At 49.2% G+C, this 22,049-nt stretch overlaps 1 protein-coding gene across 1 annotated transcript in view; it reads right to left on the reverse strand.

Annotated features, from left to right (window-relative positions):
• Slit1 (slit guidance ligand 1) overlaps positions 1-22,049 on the reverse strand; it is a 155,234-nt gene that overhangs the window by 124,927 nt on the left and 8,258 nt on the right. Inside the window, exons 2-4 of the mRNA XM_028889415.1 lie at positions 10,983-11,054; positions 8,187-8,258; positions 3,138-3,209 (exon numbers count right to left, since the gene is read on the reverse strand). Coding sequence (XP_028745248.1) covers positions 3,138-3,209; positions 8,187-8,258; positions 10,983-11,054 — 216 coding nt within the window. The remainder of the gene's footprint in view (positions 1-3,137; positions 3,210-8,186; positions 8,259-10,982; positions 11,055-22,049) is intronic.

The raw sequence follows: 22,049 nt of genomic DNA on the forward strand, positions 1-22,049 counted from the left end.
GACTTCCAGGTCCTGGTTTAAGCCCATTTTCGGGCTCATTAATGGACCCTCAGAGTCCCAGTGCCTAATTCCAGCCCTTATATCCAACTGCTCTGTGATCCAAGACAAAGCCCCTCTTTGGGACACCCATTGTGTGTTTGGAAAGAATGGGACTGCCAGTATAGAACAAACGGTAGACAGATTTAACTTCTGGAAGCTGCAGATGAGATCAACTGAACCAGGAACTGTGCCACCTGCACACCCTGGCCGCACCTTCCCCGGCACATTTGGTCTCTCTGGAGTCCACTGCCATGCTGCTTAGCCAAGCATCTGCACGAAAGTCTGTAATTTCCTCCAGATGGAAAGGCTTAGTAACAGATCCCTCCAAAGCAAAGGAAAGTCGGCGGAGGGACCAGAAACAAGGCACTGGCCTAGGCATGCCTTCTTAAAGGAATGTCACGGTCCTGTAGCTGAGGATGCAGCTCCAGAATTACCACTGCACCAGCTGATCCCACGAGCCCCAGCCATCATCTGGCCTAAAACAGGATCATCAGATTTCTACTTCCAAGACTCTAGAGTTAGGATCCAAGACCCTACGGAGATCAGATCTATGTGGTTACAAGAAGTAGGAGGGGGGCCAACACTGTGACTAACACAAATGGTCAGTGTAGTGATGTCATTGTTGCCAAGGAGCCCAGGACGGTGGTACAGGGAGGAGCAAGACAACAATCCAGAAAGAACTAGAAACATCCTCACATCTCAGTTGCTGTGAGGAGTAGCTGTACCTTAATCCCTGTCCTGGGGAGCCTATGAACTTAATGATCATGACTTACAATACCCACCACACCTTCACCTCACCAGTGCTCAGGGTAGCGTGCCTGAGAGCTTTCTAGCCAGAACAACTGGAGAACTCATTAGGGAAGTTTCAGAAGGCAGATATTCAGGTCAAGAGAACAGGAGAGGGATGAAGCAAAGAGGAGCAACAAGTAAACGTTTGGACACTCTCGTATCTGTCCCTACAGCCTCCTCCACAGTGTCTGGGTGAGGCCAGACACCAGGAGCAAAGGCTCAGTCAGCAAAACTTTGCTCAGCAGCCTCCTACAGGAAGTGCCTTTTTCAAGATGGCCCATGCTGGAGGGGCACAGGATGCACATGCCTCTGTCATGATGCCCAGTCTTTGGCTGACATTGATAGGACATGCTACACAGGCATCCTCTGCTGAGTCCTTCTGGCTTGTATGCCATGCTTACAGAGGAGACTTGGAAATAGGGAGAGGCTGGGGGATAGCTTCATGTAGAGTTGTGTCCTCAGCACACTCTAGACAGACCCCAGGGTTCTGTCTCCAGCTCCAAAACAAAGAGAGAGGAAGAGCACAAGACAGAGCTGAAAAAAAAAAACAAAACAAAACAAAACAAACAAACAAAAACAAAACTAGGCTGACAAAAAATGTCCTCTTGACAAGTGCAAGGGAGTCAATGCCTGGAAGACAAGGCAGGAAGCATTCAGAAGTCCTGTCTTCGGAGCTTGGAAATACACACACACACACACACACACACACACACACACACACACACACACACACACGAGACCTTGAGGCCTCTGCTTCCCCTGGCTCCCAGCCCAGGAGAGTGCCAAGAGCAGGTGTCCTCTCCCTCAGAATCCCCCACCCCTTGAGTGGATTTCCAAATGCCAGTTTAGTTATGAAGTCTGGTTACTTAATGTTTGTTAAAGTGTGGAAGACCTTTGCTCCCAAATTCCTGTTGAAAGATGAAACACGAACAGTGCTGGGCCGGAAGTCAGGAGTCAAAGGGGCTTCATGTCGACTCCAGGGATATCATTTTGCCTCTCTCACCTCATCTCTCCAGCGGTAAAGCTGTGAGACGCTGCCTTTCTTTCTCACAGTCACATATGCCAGGTGCAGGGGTTTCTTGCAGGGAAATCTGCATCATCAGACATTCATGGGAGGCCACCCACATGCATGGGTGCACACCCCAACTCAGCAGGCAGCTTCCGAAGTTCAGGAAGAAATGCTGGCTCCCAGCAAAGTCGCACTGAAGAACCCAGGACCATGTGACCCTTGAAGTACTGTTTCCCAGACTGTCCTCCATCCCGAGCAGAGTCCCCACCCCAGTGTTTAGAGTGTTCATAACCACCATGAAGAGAACTCAAAAATCTCCCAAGTCAAAATTTGAAAAAAAAAAAAAAAAAAAAAAAACCTAGAAGACACATTATAGGACATAGCTGTTCTAAGTAGTTGCAGAAATAAAAATGAAGAAAAACACATTATTAGAGAGCAAATGGGAGGCTCGAAGTTAAGAATGTTCTGATAGCCGGGCGGTGGTGGCGACGCCTTGAATCCCAGCACTCGGGAGGCAGAGGCAAGCAGATCTCTGTGAGTTCGAGGCCAGCCTGGTCTACAAAGTGAGATCCAGGAAAGGCGCAAAGCTACACAGAGAAACCCTGTCTCGAAAAATCAAACCAAAACAAAACAGAAGATTCTGATATGCAAGCTGGCGGTCCATATCATGAACTCCCCATTATAGAGGGAGCCAAACTCAGAGCGCGGGCTGGGGGGCTGCACTGGAGATTCCTTAGTAAGTCTCAAAGGCCCGTCCAACCCCAGATCCCACTGAACAGAAGAGATGGTAGAAGAGCTCAAAAGCGTGGAGACTCACAGAGCAACATTAGCCAGTATCCCTTGTACTTGGAAGAAGTGCGCTGGCAGCCAGTGACGCTATGGCTTTACACCACTGATAATAAATACACTCACCGAGCACCTAAGCCTAAAGGTAGACGGAGCTGAAAGTAGAAATAGGTTCAAAGCAGCTTAGCGGAATGAATATTCAACCCAACACAGGCACGCAAAGGCAGGGACAAGGGCGTGGCAATGTCCACAGCAGACTGCGGGCACAGTTTCGAACACACCCACTCCCCGTGACATCCTGCCACCACCAGCAGCAGCATTTGCAGCTGGATGAACTAGGACCCTCTCAAACTCTTGCCTGGAGAAGTGCCCCACACAGACGTCCCATAGAAAGGTCTGGCCTTCGATGCTCAGAGCCTTTCATGACAGTGGGAAGTATGAACCCAAGGTCAGGGCCACTGACTCCATCCCACACCCCCCACGGGGTGGGCATCGACCCACGTGTGTAACTCACAGTCGAGATAGAGCTTGGTTGTTCTGGAACAGTAGTTCAGGCAGTACGTGCAGCTGGTTGCGGTTCAGTCGTCTGGAAAAGGAAAGAGGAGAGGTAGGGGTCACCTGAGTGTTCAGGAGATGGCGAGGATGCTCAGAAAGCCCTGCATTCACAGTCACGAGGACCGGGATCTGAGTCCCAGTAGGGCCAGAGCAGAACCCCCAAGGCATCTTCTCTAAGATGCAGCTCATCTGTGAGTGGCCACTTCCTATCCAGACCAGGGAAGATACACCCGCAACTAAACAGCAGAGCAACCTTTCCTCTTGGTCCGTCCCTTTATGATCCATCATATCTGCTCCCCAGATAGTCCCAGGTGTGAGTTGGATCCTTGACCTTATGAAATGTGTGATTTGAGGTAGGGTGGCTAAACATCACAGATCTTACTGTTTGGTCCATGCTCGCCTAGGCAGCATCGGTTTCTGTTTATCTGGCTGCTTGAGTTTTTCCTTTGTTTTCATTTTTTATTTTATTATTTGCTCTGGTTCTTTTTTTTTTTCAAAATGAAAATAACTGTTATTATTATTAATGAAAATGAATGCTTTCAGTGAGCTTGGAAGTGCATGCCTCTAATTCCAGCACTTGGGATGCTGAAGCAGGAGGATCACCATGAGCTACATAATGAGTTCCGGGACAACCTGGGGCAGACTGAGACCATATCTCAAAAAAGGGGAAAAATTAGATAGATAGATAGATAGATAGATAGATAGATATAGATAGATAGATAGGTAGATAGGTAGATAGATACAGATAGATAGGTAGAGAGAGAAAATGCTTGCTTAAAAAAAAAAAAAAAAAAAAAACCTCAGGCACCGGGCGTGGTGGCGCACAACTTTAATCCCAACACTCCAGAGGCAGAAGCAGGCAAATCTCTGTGAGTTTGAGGCCATCCAGGGCTACACAGAAAGACCCTGTCTCAAAACAACAAATAAATATACATATAAAAAATCAAAATAGAAAAAAACCCTCAAATTACAGGAAAAAAGATACTTGAACACCGGCGTGTCCCTTACTCGGCAGTTTTTTCCTTGCCAAGCAGTAGAGATTTTATCTCAGAGCTGAGGGGTGAATCCAGGCCTCATGCATGTGAGGGAAATGCTAGAACAGAGCTGCACCCCAGCCACGCTTTCATTTTTAAATGCCTCAGGTATGCTTTCATAGTTTTCAATATTCTAGGGCAGTGGTTCTCAACCTTCCTAATGCTGTGACCCTTTACTACAGTTCCTCGTGTTGTGGTGACCCCCAACCATAAAATTATTTTATTGCTACTTCATAACTGTGATTTTGCTACTGTTATGAATCATAATGTAAATATCTGATATGTAGGATGTCTGAGATGCGACCCCTGCGAAAGGGTAGTTTGACCCCAAAGGGGTCATGACCCACAGGTCCAGAACTGCTATTCTGGGGGCAGATGGGGGCAGCTCTGTACACACAGGCAGGAGCCGGAAGTCTGGGTCTGGAAGCTGCCTCGTGGAGAGACAGCACCAAGAGGACCCAGACCTGCCGTGGGAAGACTTGCTGTTCCAAAATCAAGCAGCTAACTCCTTAACAGAGGAGTCTAGAATGCAGCGAAGGATGCTGTCTAACTTTTGAGAAACTATAGCAGATGATGGTATAAATTAAAAAAAAAAAAAAAAAAAAGATGAGAGACTCTTGCAACACAGTCTCCAGCAAGGCATCAGCGCGCGGAGTTACACAGAGGTCACCCCAGGAGATCCTTTCAGTGAGATGAGCCAGCTCAGCAAAAAAAAAAAAAAAAAAAAAAAACCTTCTAGAAGGAGAGGGAGAGACTGAACGCCACACAGCCCACGGGAACTCATCCGTGGTTACTTCCTCTGAGGTTGTCTTTCATCTGATATGTGGCACACTGGGGACTGTCATGTGCCAGCACAGGACAGACATCAGATTTACAGCATTTGGAGACCGATTGGAAGAAACCGTCTTTAAAGGGCAGGCTCCTAGGGAAACACATCATTGGCTTGGAAAGAAAGAGGGACCACCAGTGTAAACCTTGAAGCAACAAGAACAGACATCGGATCCTCCCCGTCCCTTACCCCCAGTCCAATAAATTAATCCAGTATTTACACTGCCTGGTAATTGCTAGGTTTAGTTTTGTTTTGTTTTCTCCCAAGACTTTCTCATTTTTCTGGCTTCAGTTTTTGAAGGGGGAAGGGAAGGGAAGGGAACTCAATGACTCATTTAAAGTGGAAAGCCAAAGGACACTAAAGGAGCGAGCCACCGCGGTGAGAGACTCATGGGCACCTCGGAATGACAGCAGCTGAGCGCTCCATGTCACTCGGCCTTTCTGAACTCCAGACACCAAGGCAGATGTTCCTAGTCATCACCCCATAGGACAGAAGCAGAGGGAAGGTGGGCTTTCTCCTCTCATGGGACAATGATGCTCTCACCCAAGCACCCCCAGAGGCAAACGTTTAAGGCCACTAGCTTGCCACATAGCATGGCTCTTCTCGGTGCCCACGATTGGCTCGCTGACCTCATTGAGTTACCTTCTGGAGAGTTGAGAGGATTTTGATGCCAAGAGGGAAGTGATTTATCCAAGCACTCTCTGGGCTGATGCAGGCTGCTGAAGCTTGCATTTCTGCAGCTCCTATCCTGGCTCTCATCCCCAGAGCTGACCTCCCAGGCAACTGAGCATGCTCCGTGACCTCTATGCAGCAGGCCAGCTCAGGCCACCCAGACCCCCTGACTAGCAGCACCTCACACTGCTGCTTCTGCACACACTTCCCTAACTGCTTGTGAGAACCAGCTCTGTCGGCTCTCAGATTTGTTTATGCCACAGGTACTTAGAAGCAGGATTACGTGATTCAATCAATTTCATTCACAAATAAATGAAATGCCACGGGGAAGAGAGTCATCTATATGAAAATTACGTTGGCTGCTTTGGGAAGATCTTAGAAAACAGGGAAATCTGTCGGTTGAAGGGCTATTGAATTCAGTAAAAAGATTTAATTCTCAATCCAAATTGCTTCCAAGGTGCTGAAAAGAAAATCTCAGCCTACCTTCAAGAAACCCAAACAAACAAACAAAGAACAACACACGGTTTGTGTGTGTGGTTTGGGTGAATAAAGCCATACAGAACCCCAGTCACTAAGTCATACTAAAGGGAATAGAGAAATTCTTAGGGGGTGGGGGGAGGCTGGGAAAGGGGCCAATAAATGCACATTTCCATTTTAATTGAAAATGCTATGTGCACAGTCTGGGTGTTTTTATTCTGGCTCCCCACTTCCACCAGCTTTCATAAACCAATCCCCAAGGTCTCCCACAAATCAGAGCAGATGGCCACTGCTCGCTGAAGGGGTGCACAGAGCATGCCTGACACCCCCAGAGACAGAAGAACTGTCTGCTGTGAAGTGGCTGGTGACCCAGCCCAGAGACACGGAGCTGAAGGTGGACAGAAGGGACAAGGTCTGCAGTGAGTCATGCCTGAGAGGAAGGCTCTGCCAAGCCTCGGGTATGGCAGCAGCAGCAGGGCCATGCCTTGTCCAGTCTAGACCCCCTCCCACCTTCTCGTCTCCTCCAAGGCCGGGCAGCACCAAAGGGGGTGAGGAGTGGATTAGATCCAAGCGAGCCGAGCCGCTCAGAGCCAGGTATTTTATTGTCAGAGTTTTAAAGAAAGCGAACACAGGAGTGAACATCTGGCTGGGTACTGGATGGCTGGCTGCTCCGTTTAAGGCTGGGGGTGGGGTAATCTTCTGCAAGAAGACGATGAGGCACACATCTTTGTTTTTGTTTAATGCTTTGTTTTCTTTCTCTTTGTCTAATGCTTTGTTTTCTTTGACATAAAAATGAAAGGAGAGAGATTAATTAGGTCCTACTCATTAAGAGTCTAAGCTTTGAAGGCAAAACAATCTGGTTCTAATCCCCTCTTCTGCACATGTGGCTTAGCCTCTAGGCACCTCGGTGTCTCCTCTGCGGAATGCCACTTGCAGGAGCGTTATCGCAGGGGTAGACGACATGTTCCGGGGCCAAGGTTTTGGCCCCTGACAGCGGAAGGCACTCAGGACTGGCTGTGATGGCCGTAGAAATTCATTGTGAGAAAATCGAGGGAGAAAGAGAAGAAAAGAAATACAAAGAACCAAACTCAAGTACCCATCGCCTCAGCTCTCTGTGTAATGAAGAGCTAATGGTCTCAACTGCCTTATTCCTCTACTACACTCTCTGTCTGTCTGTCTGTCTGTCTGTCTGTCTCTCTCTCTCTCTCTCTCACTGATTTTTATTTATACAAACATCACAGTATTTCAGTCATGACTGTATCTTATCTCCCTCCACCCAAATGGCTATTTCTAATTTTTGGTAATTTGCAAAGAATATCCAGAAATATGAATTTTCTTGCCACTTTTCTAGTCAGTTTCTTAATATAAAATGAACTTTCTGGTCAAAGAGCATGAACTTTGGGACTCCCCCACCCAACATCTTCATCCAAATTGTTTTGCAGGACCAAGCGGTTGACCACCATAAAGAGAGGAGTGCCCCCCCATCTTCACCCCCGCCCCAGGTCCTTTTCCTTTTTATTGTCACCAATGTGAAATACAAGAAGTTCACCAAGACCCTGTTTCAAGACTGAAAGCCCCACTCAGGAGCAAGCCATGCAAACTCTGGGCGCGCCTCCCCTTCCTCGTGCTGGGCTGTGGTAGCAAGCCTCAGGTCTGGGGACTCCCCGGGTAGTTCTGCTCAGCACACCAGTGACCTCCTTTATGAACCCAAAGTCAATGAATGGAAGCCACACCTCAGGGAAGATGGGTGGAAGGAATTCCAGTTGTGTGAATTTTTGCCATCATCACGTGTTCTGGGACTAACAGCAGGGGTGCACTGTGGATGGGAACGGAGGTTGGTTTCCATTTTTCTCTTGATTAGCATCTCACAATGCTCTATCAGGCTGGGTGAGGCTGGGACCTGCCCTCCCCCGACCTGAGGCCTTTCTATAGGCCTGCTGATGCCTTCTCTGGCAACCCCAGAACCCTCCCCAGCCTACGTACACCCTATACTTACAGCCGCTCCAACTCCTTCATGTCATCAAAAGCTCCGCGTTCCACGGCTCCAATCTGGTTCTCCATCAGCTGCCTGGGAGGCAAAGAGACAGAACAGCTTCAGGATGCTACACAAGTGTTCCTGGGAACCCCAGTGAGCTTTGCCAGGGCAATGCGGCCTCACAAGGGGGACCAGAGCCTTTCCCAGGCCCCATGTAGATCCTAACTCCAGCTGAAGTGATCACAACTTGCCAAATTCCCCCATTCAGGTTCCAGAGCAAGCCCTGTCTGGCAGAGTGGCACAATGTGGGTGCTCACAGTTGTACTTGAAGAAGGTGCTAGGTTTCTGGAGCACATGCTGTCCTTTGGCCCAGAGCATGAATGCAAGAGAAAATGGCCAGCATGGTGGAGGAAAGCCATGCCAACTGGGCAGAGCCCACACACATAAGCAAGAATGCTACAATTGCCAGACAACACCCCCACTGTCTGCACCATATTCCGCCTAGGCCATCTGCTGAAGAAAGGAGTGGGGTGCCCAGGCCAACCAACCACCTGGCTCCACGGGACTCTGCATCTCACCCCCCAACATGCTCTGCTTCAGAGCATCTGATCGGTGGGCAGCATTTTTCACTAAGAGATGGGACACTGCGTGACCATTTTGGAGATATTGGGGTAATTTTTCTCCTGTGTTCTCTCCTCTCCACTCCCAAGCAGATGGGTTGCATGTCCCTGCATGGGCTTCAGACAGGGGTTGAGGCAGGGCAGTATACTTTTCTCTCTGCTAGAGGCCTGTGGGAGGAGTCCCAGGAAGTGAGGAGGACTCCCCAGAATGGGAAGAGGAAAGTTTTGGTCAATGTGGGTCAGTTCTGGAGCAGCAAAGACTCCAGTAACTCATTGCCCCCAACCTCAAAATGGATAATCCACAAAGTCCCCCACTCACCCTAAAGATCCCCAGAACTGTGAAGTGTACAATTCTGAACCCTTGTACTATCCTGAGTGGGAGGTGAGGGACTCTGCACATGTGGTGGTGGTGGGGAGTTTCCTGCCAGCCAGATGGGGCAGGGCCTCCAAATCTAACTGAAGTGGGAGGGTCAGATGCCTGCGTGCCAAGGCTGCCTCTGCTCCCCAAGATCAGCAGAGCAAGGAGGGGTGGAGATCCAGTGCAAGCCTCTCAACTCTGCCCTGCCTGGCAGGCACTATGGGTGGCCTGCAGCTTAACAGGGCTGTGCCTGCCACTTCCAGGATCTCCGCTCTCAGACACCTGAGTACAGTTACACCATCTGTCTTCTGTCCCCCGCATGACCCTCTTGACAAGGGCCTGCGACCTCGCTGAGGAGTCCTTCTGAGGCAGAACACTGGAGATGGTGGGCTGCACTGTGTTCTCCATCCCTCCATCTGAAACACTGTGTTCTCCACCCCCATCTGAAACACTGTGTTCTCCACCCTCCATCTGAAACACTGTGTTCTCCATCCCTCCATCTGAAACACTGTGTTCTCCACCCCCATCTGAAACACTGTGTTCTCCACCCTCCATCTGAAACACTGTGTTCTCCATCCCTCCATCTGAAACACTGTGTTCTCCAGCCCCCATCTGAAACACTGTTCTCCATCCCTCCATCTGAAACACTGTTCTCCATCCCTCCATCTGAAACACTGTTCTCCACCCTCCATCTGAAACACTGTGTTCTCCATCCCTCCATCTGAAACACTGTGTTCTCCACCCCTCCATCTGAAACACTGTGTTCTCCATCCCTCCATCTGAAACACTGTGTTCTCCATCCCTCCATCTGAAACACTGTGTTCCCCACCCTCATCTGAAACACTGTGTTCTCCATCCCTCCCCCATCTGAAACACTGTGTTCTACATCCTCCATCTGAAACACTGTTCTCCACCCTCCACCTGAAACACTGTGTTCTCCATCCCTCCCCCATCTGAAACACTGTGTTCTCCATCCCTCCATCTGAAACACTGTGTTCTCCATCCTCCATCTGAAACACTGTGTTCTCCACCCTCCATCTGAAACACTCTTCTCCATCCCTCCATCTGAAACACTCTTCTCCATCCCTCCATCTGAAACACTCTTCTCCATCCCTCCATCTGAAACACTCTTCTCCATCCCTCCATCTGAAACACTGTGTTCTCCACCCTCCATCTGAAACACTGTTCTCCACCCTCCATCTGAAACACTGTGTTCTCCACCCTCATCTGAAACACTGTGTTCTCCATCCCTCCACCTGAAACACTGTGTTCTCCATCCCTCCATCTGACATGTTGACTCCAATGCTCTGTATGATGTGTTTGGAGGCAGGGCTGTCAGGGACAGTGGTAAAGTGATTTGGTAATCTGGGTGGGCCCTGATACCCAGGGATTAGTGAGTCCTCTCTGTGTGCTCACAGAGTTAGGCCATGTGAGGTCACAGAAGTGAACAGACGCCTGATCAGGATTGATCCAGCACCTCATTCTCCAGAACCTGAGCAAAGCCTACCTGTGGTTTAGGTTGCCCATGGTGTTCCACCAGAGCAGGCTGACCTAAGCAGAAACCTATAGACTCTCCATGCCACCTGCTCTTCCCTCAGCCCCAGAGAGAGAAATGGCCAAGACTGCCCCTCCCAAGTCCTTCTCCATCCCCCATTCTTTCCAGCCATGTAGGAGGCAATAGCCTCTCTGGGTCAGGACGCTCACCATCACCCCCTCCACCCACTCAGGAGGCTCCTGACTCCACAATAGAAGGCCTGAGCTAGCTTGTAACTCTCAAACTGCCAAGGCTGGGGGTGAGGAGAGAGGCAGATCGGGAGGAGAACAGCAGCCCATACTCACAGCACTCGAAGCTGCTTGAGCCCAGCGAAGTCATTCTTATGGATCCGAGTGATATTGTTGCCATTGAGCTCTCTGGCAGAGAAAGGGGGAAAGGAACTGGTGAAATGGGTGCTCTGGACCCCTGGGGCTCAGCTCAGACTCCCCGCACCTGGCTCAGCTCAAGCTGCTCACCCTCCCAGCCAAGAAGTCCAACAGGCCAAAGCCTCTCTGTAGCCCACATTCCTCCAGCAGTAACAGTAAACATGGCTCACTGCTGGAGGCTGCAGAAACCCTCAAACATGACTCCACTTCTGGGGACTCAGCCTAGACAGAGCGGTAAGTCACAGAGGAGAGAATCTGGAAATAGGCCATGGCTGGGGCATTCAGGGGCATCCTAGCCAAACCTCAGAATCTCTACCCATAAAATGAAGGGCACCAACTGTGACCGTCTCATAGGATTCAGACCAGCATAAACAGGTAAAGACCATGGCTGCCCTTGGGGACACTTCAGTATTATGGGTGGCAGGAGAAGCAGGGAAGGGCCATGCAGTTCAGGGTCACTGAAGAAGTGAGACTTGAGCTGAGTACCACAAGACAAGAAGGCCTGCCTGGAGGAGGCATGGAGCAAACTCAAGGAAGAGCCCACTGAGTCAGCCCGAGTCTGAGGAGAGGGGAGACAGTCTGAGGGTTGGGGGCTGTGGGTCCAAGCAAACATAGTGTCTGAGAAAGCAAGCAGAGAAACAGCAAAGAGCCAGTGAAGGACTCACACAGGAACCCATGAGGCCATTCCTGAGGCAGCTAGCAGGGGGGCATGGCCAAGGAGCCTGATGCCCCAGGGGCCAGACCTACTGATGCTGTGGCCCCTCCTTTCACACCACCCTGGGTGTCTGCCCTGTCCTCCCTTCCAAGGTCACATCTTCCCTTGGCCCACCTACAGAAACTAGAGCAGATCCTGGTCTGCATCCTCATTGACATGCTAGACACAGACCCCCATGTCAGAGGCCATGTGGCCCTTTCCCACCCAGCCTCCTAGTGCTCTCTCAGTCTATCCAGCAATTCCCAGAGGACCTGCTCAGCCTCGGGAAGTCAGGCCACTCCAAAGGGCAAGTTAGCAGAAATTTTCAGTACCAGAAAGTTCTTGCACTCCACCGCAGCACACATTCAGATCCCTCCAGCATCTAATCCATCCTTGAGGCAGGAGTCACACTGACTCCTCTTCCCCACCACTGTCACCATCACCTGCATGCTCTCCATCAACCTAAATGCCCCACCCCAACACACACATGTGTAGAATATTATTTTAAGATGTGTTACATTTGTTTATGCTCTGGAACATTTGTTTAATGATGCAAAGATGCGTTGCATTCTTTTATGTTGCATTTGTTTAACTCTGTGAAGCTGTGTTACTGTGCCTGTCTAAAACACCTGATGGTCTAATAAAGAACCAGATGGTCAATAGTGAGTCAGGAAAAAGGATAGGTGGGACTGGCAGGCAAAGAGAAATAAGAGAAGGAGAAATCTGGGAGGAAAAGAAAAAAGAACAAGAGAACAAGGAGAGGAGAATACTAGGGGTCATCCACACAGCCACACAGCCACACAGCCAGCCAGGGAGTAAGAGTGAAAGTAAGATATACAGAAGTAAGAAAAGAAAAAAGCCCAGAGACAAAATATAGATGGGATAATTTAAAGTTAAGAAAAGCTGGCAAGAAACAAGACAAGCTAAAGCCAAGCATTTATAATTTAGAATAAGTCTCAGTGTGTGATTTATTTGGGAGCTGGGTGGTGGGCTCCCCAAAAGAGCAAAAACAACCAACTACATTTTGGTGTACCAACATGAGGCTCAAATATCTCTGGGGCCTGAGAAAGCTGAAAAGATTAAAAAAAAAAAAAGAAGAAGAAGAAGAATATGGCTCCTTTAAGAAACCCTGCTGTACAGCAGAGCACTTAAACAGCTTCTTTGATGCTAAATAGAAACAAAAAACTAAGTAAAAATGTCTGCCACAGTGCAGGGCACCGACATTCCATAGCAAGGCGGTTGAATGCAGTTCTAGGTCAAACCTCCAAACAGGCCACAAGCCAGCCAAGAGCAGCATGGAGGATCCAGGTGTAGCTTAGCAGTCAAAAGTTTGCTCCTGTGGTCAAAAAAGACTAGAGATACGCAGTAGAGCAGGTTCAGATGGAAAAATCCTCTAAAAAGGTTCCAGTGTGTTTTACAATGTGTGTAGGTGAAAGAAAGAAAGAGAGAAAGAGAGAAAGGAAGGAAGGAAGGGAGAAAGAGAGAAAATGTGTATAGACAGTTATAGAAAGAAATAGTTTAAAAAATAATAAAATAAAGTCTTTAAAGAGAGAAGTAAAATAATAAAAAAGAAAAAGTCCCATAACAATGGGAAATACACAAGGAGTCTGGATCCTGAATGTTATTGTGTTGGTTTTGAACTTTTTGATGGCTGATGGGCAAGAGACAGCTTGGGATTATGAGCAGGACTGCAGGATTGAGCCAACCTAGATACTTTAGGAATGCCTTAACTTTACAAAGAAGTCATGGCCATGAGTTCAAACCAAGTCCAAGACACTTTGTCCTGGAGTGTATTGAGAGGTATGTGGTCTAGACAATGATCCACAGTTGCTTCCCCAAAGAACTGTGTGTGTTGTTTGCTTCCACATGCCCCAGGAACCTAGGTGCTCACCTGAGTTGCCATTATGACCATTTGACAGATGAGGAAAGAACAGTTCTCAGGTGCTGAGCGAACTCCCAAGGACAACAGCTGAGAGGTGACAGAACCCATAACCATGATCTTCTGACCCTAGGGCCCAGGCTGTCAATCAAAGCTGACAAGCCAGCAATTCATTTGACTCATCACTCTATGCCTGGGACTTTCTGTCTCCATCCTATTTATAATAGGATTGGAGGGGGCTTCAGTGATGTCCCAAGTTTCCAGACCATGGGCAAGTGCCCCAGAGCAAACCCCTTCCTCATTCTAACTGCTGAGAAACATCTTCCTATGACAGGAGCTCTCATCAACACCAAGGCTTTATCTTATTAATCTAAGCATTCTCTCCTGGAAAGGCCACCAATCTGTACCTTCTGCAACACAACTTTTCTTCCAACCCCGGGACCATCTTCAGGAACCCTTGCTAACTGGCTCTGATGGCAGCTAACTGATGGCAGCATGTCAGCCTTCCTTTGAGCCATCATGAAGGAACTTTCAGCCACAAACCCCATACATAGCACAAGGTAGTCTTGGTAGTTTCATTTTCTCGTTATAAAGGTACACCTTTGTTGGTTCATAGAGACAAAAATGTTAAAACAACTGTAGTGAAGTGAGAATGTGTCCCATAGGCTCAGGTTTACGAGCACATGACTCTCAGTGGGTAGCACTGTTTGGGGGATTATGCAACCTTTAGCAGATGCAGCCTTGCTGGAGGAAGTATGTTACTGGGGTGGTGGGCTTTGAGGGTTCACAACCTCACCCCACCTTCAACCTCCTCTCTGCGCGTGGATGGAGATGTGATCTCTCATCTTCCTACTCCAACCACCTGCTGCCATGCCTTCCCTCCCATTACGGACTCTCCCTCTCGACTCCTAAGCCAAAAGAAACTCTTCCGTAGGTCTCTCTAGGTCATGCACATCAACAGAGAGGTGACTAATAGAACTCAAATGGTCAGTCATAGAACCAATGCTTGCTTGAATTTCAGCACATCCAGAAAATTCAGCGCACACTGTGAGCTACAGACCTGCCTGATGACAGAGAGCTGCCGTGGCACAGACGTGGCAGGGGGTGACAAGACAGCCTGTATTCCACGGAAGCCACTTATGTGCTGGCTGTGCATTCACACGCATGCATAGGTCTGTGCACAGTGGGCACTGAGTCTGGGGCCACATGGTCAGAGCTATGACTGATAAGTAGTAAGAAATAAAAAGACTTCAGTGTCTTTTCAGCTGACTTCTCTGTACTTTCAGTTTTATAAGCCAACACAGTATCCAATTTATTTCATTTAAAAATTTTTACTAAAAATTTTTTTACTAAAATTTACTAAAAGTAATTTTAAAAAATTAAAAATTAGTGACATGTAAATACTTTTTTCAAGTTCCTGGAAAAGAAAGAAAAAATGAAAACCACATATCACTAAGAATAACCAGTAGGGAAAATCCCCAAGTCTGTTTTCTTTGGATACAGTGCTTATACAGTGCTGAGGTAACTTCACGAGTGCTCCGGGAAGATTCCTCAGGCGTTTTAGAAGACAGCTGACTATATTCCCAGTGCGTAGCTGACAAAACCCAGGAAGGCAAACGCTAGGACTTGTCTGCCTGAGACAGGGCCAACATGGAACTAGGGAAGCCCCGAGCACAGAACTCCCACGGGTGGAGTGGACTGGCAGGCAGGAACTCCTGATTATGTCTGACACCTGTCTCCCCTTTCACTGGGGCGCACTGGGCCACACACTTCCAACCAGCTCCTCCTCCTCACTTCCTACCCAACACTCCATCACCGTGTGAAAAGAGACTGGCCAGGCAAGGAAAAGAACTATGGCTCGTACATCAACACAAGCACAGCCTCTTTCCCAAGAGTCCCTGCTGGTGCTTTCCGGGAACAAATGTCCCAGCCTCAGCCTGCCCCACATACTGAGTTAGAGTGAGGACTCTCAGTGGCCAGATCTTAGTGCCCCCCTCTCTAGGGTGAACCCCTTTCTTTCCCAGGTCTGAGGGCAGCTGCAACTTAGAAACATCATACAGGCCTTAGCAGAGACATGACCTTCCCAAGGTCATCAAGCCCTTGCCTCAGCAGGGCAACCATGGCCTCTTGATAGAATACAGCATCAGGGCCTCTATTCCTCCAACACGTAGTCTCAGAGTGTTGCCGTGGAGACCCTCTCCCAGAAAACCCGCTTCTGGGACCCCACCAAGACCACTACCGTCAGAGCAGCAGGTATTATGCCCGCAACAGCAGCTTTCTCGGCCTCTGGGCTCAGAGAATTCAGGGTCTAGGCTAACCTGGGCTCCCCAACACTGCCACTGAGGCCCATACCCGCCACTTCTCCTTCCTGGTTCCTACAAGGTTTCTATTTGGGACCAATTGTGCGCCCTCTTCGTCTCACAGGCACCTGGCAGTGAGTCTGTCCTTACCAACCTGCTAATGAGAAAACAGAAGAGTGACTTGCCCAATGTGCACAGCCAATAGATGGTGTGGCCAAGCTGGAACCAGGCCAGAGGTCTTCCCCTTCACCATGAAACCTGAAGGTTTGGGCTTCCTCCTGTCTCCTCAGCCTGTGCCCTCAGCCAGTGCAGGAAGACCTTAGACAGAGCTAAGGTCACTTGGGTGTTCTGGAGTCCTGTGGTAAGACCCAGAACTCTGCCCAAGCAGCAGCCTCAGGAGGCTCCCAGCCCACCCAGCTGAGCATGTTCTTAGTGGAGAAAAACCCGGGCCCTGGAACAGTCCCTCTTCTCCCACCACACTAGCTCTGTGGCCTTAGGCATGGGCCTTAAATTCTCTGTGCCTCAGTTTCTCTATCTGTAAAATGAGGATGATGAATAGCACCCCCCTCCTAGCGGTGTGGTGGGATTGAAATGATTTCACATTTCTGAACACCAAGGACAACAAACGGCCGGCCCACCGCCCACGCTCTCTACCTAAGGATAACCAGCTGTGATTGTCTTGCTGTGTTACAGTTGTTTTCCTCGAGGATCATGGCTCCCCAGCAGGTGGGTCCCCAGGCCAGGCTGGTGCTGACCACCAGCAAAGCAGAAGGAGCCAGCGGCTCACATCTCAGACCCCAGGCTGAAGCACAGAGCAGACACCTCCTACAGCTCCCTCTTCCAAGACACACCCTGGTGGCAAATGTCCCCACTTCAGCGGGTTCCTATGTGGCCCTAGGCCAAAAGAAAAACCTCAGTGACAAAAGATTTTGGAGAAAATTCTCCAAAGCAAAGCTATGTGGAGGAAAGCCAAACCAGAAGGAGTCATTGACTCCTCTCGGGAAGTAAGGCTGCTCGCCAGTATCTGGGAGTTTGTGAAAATACAAAGGGAGATCCTTGGTCGCTGAGACTTGAGGAGGCTCAGCCCAGGCTCACCTGTCTCAATCTGCCGGTACTTCCTCACCAGTGTCCCACCCACCCTGGGGCTCCAGCTGTTCCAGTTCTCTGGGGACCAGAACACTCCCATGGTGGCCCAAGCCTGCAGTGGAGACAGGAAGCTCTCACTAGGAATGATGTGACCCCCTGAGTTGCATGCTGTACCTGGCTCTTCCCTTTGAATCTTCCCGGGGGTGAGTCAAGGTCTGCCATCAGGCGGGAATGCAGAGGGAAGGATGACCCTCCTCAGCACTGCCCAAGGCCCGCGGAGCCTGGCAAGCCACCTGAAAGTGCTCTAGCTGCCTGCAAAGCCCACCTCAGGCCTTCACCCTTGTGCCAGCTCCCTGCAGAGATGCCAATGGATCCCCACATTCACCCCGGTTTTCTATTCTGATCGAAAAGCCACAGCTAGCAGAGTCTTTACAAGCTGTGAATCGGATCCTCGTGTAAGTCCTGGAATTACTCTTTACCCCCATTACCGTTGGAATCAAGACAAAACCTCCTTCCCATGCATTATAAGCTCCCTGTTGCCTGCCTTGAGGCGCTCCCAACCCCCAGTCCTACTAGACACTGTGGCAAAGACTTTGAGCCTGACACCCTCCCTGCCTGGGAGGTCCTGCCTCCCCTTTGGCCTAATTCGCTCCAACTTTCCCTTCACAGCCCAAATCAGGGATGGCTTTACAGGGGTTTGAAGGAGTCCTAACTGATGTCACAGCCCCCACACAAAACTAGAAGTTTCTGAGAACACAGGCCAAATTGTTTTTATTGGTCTGATAATTTTTTAATATGCATTCATTTTTTATTTTTGTGCTTTGGTGTTTTACCTGCATGTTTGTCTCTGTGAGGGTGTCAGATCCCCTGGAACTGGAGTTATAAACAGTTCTGAGCTGCCATGTGGGCGCTGGGAATTGAACTTGGGTCCTCTGGAAGAGCAGCACTCCCTGAGGCTGACCTTAACCACTTAGCCATCTGTCCAGCCTGGTTTGATGATTTTTTTATTTGTTTGCTTTCCTTGTCTCTTCCAGGGTCTAACACAGCCCATCACACATGTTTCAGTGGGCTTTCTAGAAGGCCAGAGCGGATCTGCCCTAACTTGACATGTTTCCAGGAGTGCTGGCTTCAGCGGCTTCTCTGTTTCCCTGCTCCCTCCTCCTGCATCCCACCCCCGCCACACTTGCTGTATGCATTCCACAGATGGGCGTATCCCATTTGTTCCGTGTACAGTGTGTGCCCCTTGGCAACAACCTCCCCTCTCCCAGGGCCTTCTCTTCTCCTAGATGAGCCTGGTGTGAACAAAAGAACACATCTGGAGCAAGGAGCCAGGCACAAAGGTCCTCCAAGAGCATCAGCTGCGGTGTGTAGAGGACTGCCTTCCACTGGAGGCTGGATGATAGTCGCTTGTGTGTGCTTACGACTTGTGCATCCACTGGCCCTTGGTCGTTGGGAATAGTGCTGCTACGAACACGGAAGTAAGTGTACAAAACAGCTCTTCAAGGCTCTGCTCTCAGTTTTTCTGGATCATGCAGCACGTTAGTTTGCTTTCTATGATATGATAAAACACCATGATCAAGGCTACTCATAGAAGGGTTTATTTGTCTTACAGTTCCATCAGTCAAGGAACGGGCATAGCAGCAGGAACTAGGTGCTGCGGACTCACATCTTAAACCCAAGCACCAAGCAGAAAGGGCAAACCAGAAATAGAGTTTTTGAGCTCTCAAAGCCTACTTCCAATGACATAATTCCTCCCAGAAGGCTACACCTCTTAAGATTCGGCCCCAGTCAGTGCGACCAAGTGGGGACCAAGTGTTGACTTATGTGAGCTGTACAGGGGACATTCTCATTCAAACCACTACATACAGTAATTCCTTTTTTTTTTTTAGACAGGGTCTCACTATGTAGTTCTAGCTGTCCTAGAACTTGCTATATAGACCAGGCTAGCTTCAAACTCACAGAGACCCACTTGCCTCTGCCTCCTGAATGCTGGGGTTAAAGGTATGCACCACCATCATCCAGCCAATAATCCTATTTTTAATTTTTTGAGAAATTGCCATCCTGTTTTGCACAAGCAGCTGCTTCCTTTGATGTCCTCACCAACAGGTGTTAGCTTCTGTCTGGGAATTTTTTTTTCTAATGGTAGCAATCCCAGTTAGAATGAAGGGATTGAACCCAACTCAATTCCAATTCCATGTACTTTTCTATTCCGAGAGTCAAACTTCAACTGGTCCCTTCATTACTGAGGCAATAATCCCCTTCTCTGAGCTGGGAGCTGCTCCCACACAAGCACACCTCCCAAAGAGCCACCAGGCTTCCCAGTCCCCGACTCCCTGAGGCTGACCTCCACCTGCAGCTCACCTCCCTGCTTCCCACGGAGTCTCCTCGCCATCCTCCACCTCTGGCCCCCTCCCTGTGCCAGCTGGTGACTTGAGCCTACCCCAAATGCTCACAGGCAGGAATCAATGGTGGAGCGGGGTAACCAGGTGGCCTCAAGGCCCCCGTGCTAAGCGCTGACAGGTGCTTTGTAGTGCTGAGTGAGTGAAAGGAGCCGGGCCTTATTAACATCTGAAGAACAGCAGGCTCCAGTCAAATTTAAAAGCTCCACACAAACACATCTCACAGCTTCGTGACTCGGGGACTCGCAGCCAACCACTGAGCAGCCAGCTGCCCTATCCCCGCCGCTGCAGATGGCTCCGCCTCGCCGTGAAACTGGTTAGAGTAATACTTCTCCCAGGACCGCTGAGTAAGACAAGAGTGTAGACGGCGCTGTGAAGCATATTTGCCCCGAGTCTGCCATGAGGGCTGTAAATGGCGACCACAGGCACCATCAAGGTAACGTCTCCGCATCCACCTTTCTCTGACCTATTCTCTGACCTTTCTGCCTGCCCTCCCCCAACCCCATCCCTCAGCGGCCCTCCTCCCACCGTAGCTATAAAACAAGCAAGCAAGCAACTCTCCGGGACTGCTTGCCTGGGTTTCCTCTGCGCTGCCCTCTCCTCCCCAAACTTCCCACCCACTCACTCCTGCCGTCTGCTCCTGCCTGCCTTCACTTCTTCCAGGAAGCTGTTAGTCTTAGACTGCAGAGATCTCGGCCTCCTGTGCCAGCGGCTTGCCTTGACCCTCTTTTTCAGAGGGTTGGTGGCCCTACCCTCCTCACCCTCCTCCGCAGCTCCACGCCGTGCTCCCCACCCAGAACATGGCTCCTCCCACATGGACCATACTTTCCTTGCCGCCAGCTCTTCCCCTGTATCCGCTCAGGGTGGGTTAGAACTAGAGGCAGTCCTCCTGTGACCTCAAAGGGTACAGTTTCTTCATTAGGAGACCCCAACAGCAAGCAGTGCTTCCAGATCTCGTTCTGTGCACCCCAAATCTGAATCTCCTGAAATCGCCTTTGCCAAAGACTACAGAATCAGCACATCTGGGATGAGCCTGGGAATGTGAATTTTGTGCTAGACTGTATTTAGTCACAGGTCTCTCCCAGGCTGGGCCCCTCTCCAAGCACAGCCTCAGCCCTGTGGAAATTCTATGGTGATTGAGGATATCTGTCATAGTTGTAAAAATAACCACACGCCTAGTGGCCAAAACCACCCAAATCCACCACCTCACAGTTCTGGGGTCCGATGTGTCTCACTCAATGCTGACTTCCTCTGGCCACCTCAGGAGATTGTCCCTTCCTTACTGGCTCTCTGCCTTGGCTGTGGACTCTTCCTGAACAACCTCTAATTTCTCACTTAGGTCCCCACATTTTCTATGTCTTGTCCTGGCCTTCGCTCCTTTACAGAGGGACCCTTGGTAATGCTGAGCCCACTCAGGTGATCCAGGACCACCTCCCACTGTCGCATGATCTTTGGTTTAATCCCATCTACAAAGTTTAGTGGTAAGGTAGTAAGGTTGCATGTCCTGGGGATATGGATATGGGCATCTCTGTGGGCTGTGACTCAGTTTGCCACTATGACCTTATTTCTTCTCTTCTCTCTTCTCTCTCTCTCCCCTCTCTCTCTCTCTTTATGGCCTTATTTTCTAAAGCACAGATCAGAACCCATGAAATGTCTCATCAAGAGTGGAATTTTCAAAAGAAAAAGAACTGATTAAACACATTTTTTTTAGTACCATGCCATGGTACTCAATGATACATGGCACACAGCCTGTGTGCACTTGGGAAAGTTAAAAAAAAAAACTAACTAACTAACTAACTAAGGTATCCCCCAGACAGGCCACTCTGTTAAGGAGGTCCAGCCAGGCATCAGGTGGGGCTTGCCTATAATCCCAGCATTCAGGAGCCCGAGGTAGGAACACTGTGAAATTGAAGACAGCCTGGACTACATAGCAAGTTCTAGGATACAACTACATAATGAGACCCTGTCTCAAAAAAGGGGGGCATATTATAATTCTCTTCCTTCCAAAAGAATTTAATTAAGAGATATAGGATTGGGGAAACAGAAAACAACAATTAGACAATAATTATTGAAGATAAGATTCATCAATCAATGCTAAAATTAATAGCTGACACTTTATGGAAACACAGGACACTGCATGTTCTCAAAGTATCACACCTGCTACTTACCACCTGAAAACGGAAAGTCACTTTACATTTGAGGACTCTAGTAGATATCGTCTTAACCCGAAGATGCGGGTTAGCCAGCAACAAGCCACATGGATGCATCTGCCCGAAAGACACTCTGAGGACACATCGCCCCTGTGACATTCCTTCCAAAAATGCACGGGCTCAACCAAATTATGAAAAGTACTAAACAAGCCAGGCATGATGATGCACACATTTAATCCCAGCACTTAGGAGACAGAGGTAAGTGATCTCTGTGGGTTTGAGGCCAACCTGGTCTACATAGTAAGTTCCAGGCCAGCCAGAGAAACATGGTAAACTCTGTCTCAAAAACTAGACAGATAGACAGACAGATAGAGAACTATACAACCAAATCCACGAACTTTGCACAAAATAACTAGCTAATGATCTTTCCAAAGAGTCAATGTTATGAAAAGCCAAAAAGGACAAAAGTCCTGCTCCA

The sequence above is a fragment of the Peromyscus leucopus genome, chromosome 1 (assembly GCF_004664715.2).
Source record: "Peromyscus leucopus breed LL Stock chromosome 1, UCI_PerLeu_2.1, whole genome shotgun sequence".
Lineage (NCBI taxonomy): Eukaryota > Metazoa > Chordata > Mammalia > Rodentia > Cricetidae > Peromyscus > Peromyscus leucopus.